Here is a 7,500-nt window from a genome sequence, read left to right on the forward strand (position 1 = left end):
AGCACCTACCTGGAGACGAACTCCTGTGCCACCTGGTCGACCTGTGGAAGGTAATGAGCTACAGTCCTGTACTTCATTGCGTGTACCTGAACCTGTTTCCTCACCCGCCACCAGCTGTCTCCTTGCCTGTTGGAAAGTATTTAATTTTTACTATTGTTCGGAGTCGTACACATTAATGAATCAAATCTGTGCACAATTTCTTGGTTTTATATCAGTGATATTTAATTGGAATAGAACATATAATGCTTTATTCAACACAACTATTTTTGAAGAGTAAAGAATTTCGTGTGTTAATATATATATGTATATATATATATATATATATATATATATATATATATATATATATATATATATATATATATATATATATATATATATATATATATATATATATATATATATATATATATATATATATATATATATATATATATATATATATATATATTTGCGATATCGCAACAGTATGTTCTTGGAAAGTAAATCAGTTATTTCAGTGAGGTTAATTCTGATGCTATTTACCTCATCAATGACTTTTTTGTAAATATTTCTATTAAGTTTTAAGAAAACTCATTGCCATCAATTATTGAGTGACTTACTCAACAAATATTCCACCTCCTTTTTCCTTGAAAAACTTGATCTTGTGGTTAGAGCGAACGTTCTTAATGGAGAAGAAAAATGGTCTGACTGGATTGTCAAACATTTCTTTAAAAAGATGTTCAGTGTCTTGAGGATCACATATAAATACAATATCTCCCTGCCCGAGCTGATGCAGCTTGAAAATTCGACCGTATTTCTTGAAGCAGGATTCCCAGAAACGTGGAAGCCGAGAGGAGTCATAGGCTGCACAAAGCCAAAATTAGTATGAAAACTTGCTCCAGAAAATAATGAAAATATGGTTAGCATTTTATGAACATTAGGATGAAAGAAAGGCATTGTAAGAACTATTCAATGTACTAGAGTTCTCACCTGGGTCAGTAAACACAGTTGGCAAGGTGCCCAAAATCGGCCATGACCTGGGTCCCGGAATGTCCGAGAATGGCCGAGGTTGTGTGAGAGAGTCTATTGTGCCTACTGACGGGGCTACTCCAGCCACAGAAGACAAGCCACGGCATCGCGCGCTTGAGAGCTGCACAGGAGCCCATGGCATAAAATTTCGTGATGAAGAGAGCACAGGACATATCCTATTAAGAACAGAGAATTTCCCGACTACCATCGTGCGTAATGCGTTGACCATCTTGACACTAGCTCCTGCTTTTAAGGGATCCTAAAAGAAAAAAAATCTGTTATTCTTGGTTAAATCTATGCAATGTCTTTTATGTGCCCAAAATATCTATGAATATATATGGCTTTCCCTATGTCATATAAACATGGATTAGCTCAACTTTCACGAGGGCATAAACCTTGATGAGTGGTGGTGCTTCAGGTTTCTGGAATCTAATGGCACTCAGTAGGTGACAACATATACTATACGGTTCTATTATGTTAATGAAAGAAATGTTATGTTAATGAAGGAAAAGCCGGTATTAAGTGGGGTTATGGTTCTTCAGACACCCGGGAACAATTAGCGTGTTACTGCCCGCACTACCATCTAGCGGACTGAGGCTAAACTCCAGTTCCTGGTGTGGGTTGAAGTTTGGAGAGTCACTTCACCTCCTCTCTTCTCCTGATCAGGTAAGGTAATCTACCAGGAGCATTTCTGTTTATTGTTTTTTTATTTTCCTGGTCATCAGTAATGACATTGAAGCTGAATACCGTCCTTTATCTTTCTTCAATGTTATGCTTATTTAATATTTATGTAAACAGGTCCACTCAACCAGGGTAGATGCTAGTAATTGGAGCAACATCTCTGTCTACAGGACGTAGTGGGACACTACGATTCCTCACCTGTGAAATCTAATTGTGGTGCTACAACCAAGTAGTGATTTGATTTTCCAGGACATCGGACGAACACCGCCACTCAGGATAACTAACACCCTTTCTTTAAAACCTCAGAAGACCATCCTGGGCACTAGATACTCCTGTCCCAATATCATACTGGAACCACCTTGGCCGATTTTTTTTTAATTTTAATTTTAATTAAAAGCCTTAGAAAATTATCTTCATTATTATTCCAGGAGTCATTCATTTATTTATTTTTCCATTCTTTTTGTTGAGGCAGAAGGCGTTCCCCTGGCAAACACAAAGTAAATAGTAAACCAGCCAACTAATATATTTGATACTATACTGGTACTAGTTAAGTTGATATTGATTTGACGTTTTTGGGCAGTCTATCATGTTTCATTTATATTTTCTGTCCCCTCAAGGGAGGTTCCTTGATGCTGGTCAGGGGCTCTTGATCTAGGGAACTGGATCTATGCTCCAGTTCCCTGAATTGCGCCTGAATACCTTCCAGCCCCTTCCCCCCAAATACGCTGTATAATCCTCTGGGTTTAGCGCTACCCCCTGATTATAATTATAATAATAATATACATTCTGTAAACCTTGGAGGGGCTCCCGTACCCCACATGGGTGGAATTGTTGTGATGGTGGTGTTTGGGACTGGTATTGCCAGGCCTGCTTCTGTCAGGATGGGCCGTGTACTCTCCTATTTGTGGTTGCAGATGTCGGGTCACAGCTCCTGACCCTGCATCTTCACTGGTCGCTACTAGACACATCACTCTCCTACTTCTGAGATTTTTTTTTCCCCTTACCCTACTTACCTGTTGCAGCTCTTCAAACAGCGCATAACTACTGACAAAGCACTGAGTGACCGTGAAAGAGCTTTCTTGGTCAGGTCGCCCTACCTCGGTGGGAGAGGCCAGAGTGTTGCACGCGCGCGCACGGCCTGGTGGCTAAAGCGCTTCACACGGCAAGGTTCTGGCTTCGATTCCCGGCGAGGGTAGAAACATTAAGAACGTTTCTTTACACCGGTTGTCTATGTTCCCCATCAGTAAAATGGGTACCTGGGCGTTAGTCGACTGGTGTGGGTCGCATCCTGGGATAAAACTGTCCTAATTTGCCCGAAATGTTCTGCATAGCAAGCGGCTTTCTATATATTAGCATGTCATTGATGTCAGCTAGGACTGTATACCCTGTACATATACTTGTAGAAATAAATATTGAATATATATAGAGGTGACTCTACAAACTCGACTGGTAATAATGTTGGTAGAATTACCGAGAATGTTAGGTAAAAGGACACAACTGCAGCTGCTGTCATATTTTATTATAGCAACATTTCGCTCTCCAGGAGCTTTAAGCCGAAACGTCGCCACAATAAAATGTCTCAGTAGCTGCAGTTGTCCTTTTTACCTGGCAGCTTGAATCTTACAACTACTACTACTGGTAGTAGTAGTAGTAATAGTGGTAGTAGTAGTAGTAGTATTAGTGGTAGTAGTAGTAGTGCTACACTTGTTACTTATAATACCAACGTTATAATAATTATATTTTATTATTTTGTAAAGAGCTAAGAGCCTAAAACATTTTATCTTAGTATTTATAGGGAAACGCTAAACCCACTGGGGGATTAAAAAGAGCCAGAGGAATAAAAAGTAATTGTCATAGAAGGAAGAGGTGGAGTAGCTCCTATGCCTTGGCTCAACAATCATCCACTAGCAACAAGACACATGACCAATGAATTGTGAATATCCCCCCTGCATCACGTGATCTATTATCACCCACTTAAACACACTTATATAACTCCTCTCCTCGCACACTGCTGAGGAACTACACATAATCTACTGCTGGAAATTTATTAGTAATACAGAATTGTTAACTAGCAGCCTACTTAACGTAACTAGTTAGCATGTTTGACCTTGAGCATATTAGCATAGCTACAGTCCTTGAGAGAACTTGTATAGTGACTTTCGCTGCTGATGTGTACCAAGCTGCCTCGCACCACGTCTGACTCGGGCAATATTACTGCTTGCTTTCTGTCACCCTAACTATATATTCTCTAAAATTCTAAAGAGCAATACCGATAACGTTATTTTTACAAATTATTTATCACATTACGTGTTACATAACTACAGATTTAATAGATTACGTGTGCTTGATAAACGAAACAGTCATCTAAGCTTATTTGGCAAGAATCAGCTTAACAGTTTAACCGAGTTTACAATAAGATTATTATTATTATTATTATTATTATTATTATTATTATTATTATTATTATTATTATTACTATTATTGTTATTAGTATTATTATTATTATTATTATTATTATTATTATTATTATTATTATTATCATCATTATTATTATTACATTCATGGGGACGCACTCAACCCGTAGGAGACATACAGTCGTCTCGGGGAATGGAAGGCATCCAGGCTTGATTTAAGGAATTGGAACATTGGTCCAATTCCTTAGATCAAGAACCCCTCATCAAAATCAAGGAACCTTTGAGGGGGATGATTGTTACTACCTCGCTGAATATCACTCAACACATCATATAATGATTAAGTTTATAAATAACAAAAAGGCACAATACCGTGACTGGAACGATACACAAATAACCCGCACATAAAAGACAGAAGCTTACGACGACGTTTCGGTCCGACTTGGACCATTGACTTTGTCAATGGTCCAAGTCGGACCGAAACGTCGTCGTAAGCTTCTGTCTTTTATGTGCGGGTTATTTGTGAATGATTAAGTTTGTTGAAGAACAATCAACATAGTCATAGTAACTGTACACGTGGTCAACTGACCTACTCTACAGGAAGGCGCTGTTTGTTCTAAGCATTTCGGGCAGCCTTTAAATAATTTTGTGACGACTTATAACCACTATTATAACTTTTGCAAGCAATTTGTTGGAAGTTTTAGTAAAACAGTTTGTTATAACTTCTGTGGGTCGACTTACCTAATATGAAACACAAATATCTCCTTAACCTACACTGTGTATTGTCGGCGGTGTTGTCTACACGGGGTGTGATGGGGTCAGTGAAGAACGTAAGGTTCTCTTCTCTGGCCACTGGCCAACACTGGACGTTGCTCTGCGTAATATTACCCACATGGCCAACAAAGTGTTGCTATGTGGCAAGAGAATAATCTGGGGTGTTATTGTGTACCCAGTGTGGTCAACAAAACATGCCAATGCTTAAGATTAGATTAGATTTTGCCACCGAAGTGGCTAGTTTATTGTGCACCCCATATCCATCCTGTGGACGGTAGCGCGAGAGCATATGGATACACAAAAGGCCTAGGAACTAGGCCCCAAAGGGTTAACAGGAATACATATGGATTTATATCTACATATCTATAGTTCACTTATCTGTTACAAGCAAATTTAGGAAATTTGCTTAGTATATCTGGTATCTTATTTTCATTAATAAGGTATCTTGACATGTCACATAGGTTATTATACTGTCTGTCTCTGTATTCCTCAATAAGTGGACAATTAAGCACATAGTGTTCAAGAGAGTGACCATATGTCTGATCACATAATTTACATTTAGTTTGATCATCATCTGTGTGTCTCCCAAACTGCCAGAAGTACTTGTAACCAAGCCTAAGCCTGGCCACTACAACATCAGTCAGTCTGTTCACATTGCAAGTTGCTCCATAAACATACTTATCTACGTTCATGTTATCATAGTGAGTTATAGATCTACTCAGGCTTCTAACTGCATTCCTATAACAATCATTTTCATTATTTACTTCTCTCCTAATATTATTCCTAATGCTAGACACAGTTATACCAAAGTTATATTCTACATTCTCCTTCTCGATACTCTTCTTGGCTATCATATCAACTTCATCATGAAGGAGTAATCCAATGTGTGATGGGATCCATAGCAATTGTACATTAATTCCTTTGTCCCTAATTTTTGAGTATCTATACCTGGCTTCCCCAATGAGCATGTTGTTGGAGTCATTATATGAGCCAAGAGCCTTCAATGATGACATAGAATCAGTAATGATGATAGAGTCAAGCTCAGTGTCATAGGTTAGCTTTAGCGCAATTAGGATTGCAAACAATTCAGTTTGCAGTGTAGACGCCCAGTTAATTCTTATGCCTAACTCAACAAATTTATTATGGTTCTTAACTAGGGAGGTGGCAACAAGAGCAGATGCAGCCCTGCCAGAAGACTCCTGTTTAGATCCATCAGTGTATATAACTTGTGATAACTTGTTACTACCAGCTAGGTGAGAAATTTCTTCTTGAGCAGTTGCTCTAACAAGAGATTTAAGGAAGGGATTACTAGCAATGAGCTTCTTGGGAGGGACTTGTAGGTATGTGATATTAAATGAACACATCTTCCATGGAGGGGTGAAATGCTCTTGTTGCCTACAGTGATACAGTTCATGCAGGTTATAAAACTTAATGCAATTGCACGTTTTCACAATCCATTTAGATCTGTGTGTATTTACCTCTAGACACTTGGTAAGATTCACTGTGACAGTGTCTGGTTCGTTTCTCAACATTCTAATACCGAGTACAGTGTTAATTTCAACAATCCTATCACTGATACTAGAAATACCAAGCTCCTTCCTCATGTTAAGAACTTTTGTAGATCTGGGACAGCCAAGAATAATCCTGAGAGCTTCATTTTGCATTAACTCCAAGGGTCGGAGAGAACTTTCTCTAGCTAATGCTTAACAATTCGCAAACAGGCGAAATTATTTACAAATTTATCTCCACATCTACAGTTGGACTCGAACACGCAGATTCTACATCAGAGTACGCAGTACTTTATCCACGACCCCAGACCCCTTCTGGGGTCAATAATAAGATGGATAACATACTATGTACTCTGATAGTTTACAGGTATGAGTCCTGCTGCAGACATAGAGATAATATTTGTAAAACTCACTAAGAAACACGGACAAGCCAGGTGCATCCTATATATGATGGAGTAATGTAATATTTTTCCCAGCCATTCTCCACTACACAATATCGACGATCCATTATACATACCGTCTAAAATTACAAGTCTGCTCCACAAGCTCAGTCTAACGTTCGTCCATCTACTAACGCTTATTCCTCTGCGCAGAGGAGTACACCTATTACTTCCTACCTTCACTGGGATGTCGCACCACAGACTGCTTGCTTGTATCCACACGACCGTCTCACACTCGTACCTCCTAACCCCCCTTGTTTATCTACCTCCCTTGAGAACCTCACTCCTCTCTCCCTCTCTCAGAAATCCAGCCTAAATAAGCTAGCTTTTGTTACCACTATATGTATATCACAAAGAGAAGCAGCGTGCCCATAATGCACAATTTTTTCATAATATATATATATATATATATATATATATATATATATATATATATATATATATATATATATATATATATAAGGTTTTATTATTAATTGAAGTAATATCCTCATCAGTCAAGGTCATATACGCCTAAGTATAAATGCACTTGAGATAACGTGGTGTATCTATAGTGAGATACAAGCATTAATGTATAAACAAAGATACACAACTCAGTATATATATATATATATATATATATATATATATATATATATATATATATATATATATATATATATATATATATATATA

General features: G+C 38.0%; 1 protein-coding gene across 2 annotated transcripts; it reads right to left on the minus strand.

Moving 5' to 3' along the window:
- Positions 1-6,896, minus strand: LOC138853869 (uncharacterized). 2 transcript variants are annotated; one of them, XM_070093270.1, is made up of 4 exons: positions 4,878-6,896; positions 973-1,270; positions 603-846; positions 1-126 (listed from the first exon to the last, which is right to left on the minus strand). In XM_070093270.1, exon 1 carries the CDS (start codon positions 6,539-6,541, stop codon positions 5,252-5,254), a length of 1,290 nt encoding a protein of 429 aa, XP_069949371.1. In that variant the 5' UTR covers positions 6,542-6,896; the 3' UTR covers positions 1-126; positions 603-846; positions 973-1,270; positions 4,878-5,251. The 2 variants fall into 2 exon arrangements, with proteins under 2 accessions (XP_069949371.1, XP_069949372.1); XM_070093271.1 differs by having other exon boundaries at positions 4,845-6,896.
- Between the last annotated feature and the right edge of the window lie 604 nt (positions 6,897-7,500).

Source organism: Cherax quadricarinatus, chromosome 42 (assembly GCF_038502225.1).
Source record: "Cherax quadricarinatus isolate ZL_2023a chromosome 42, ASM3850222v1, whole genome shotgun sequence".
NCBI lineage: Eukaryota > Metazoa > Arthropoda > Malacostraca > Decapoda > Parastacidae > Cherax > Cherax quadricarinatus.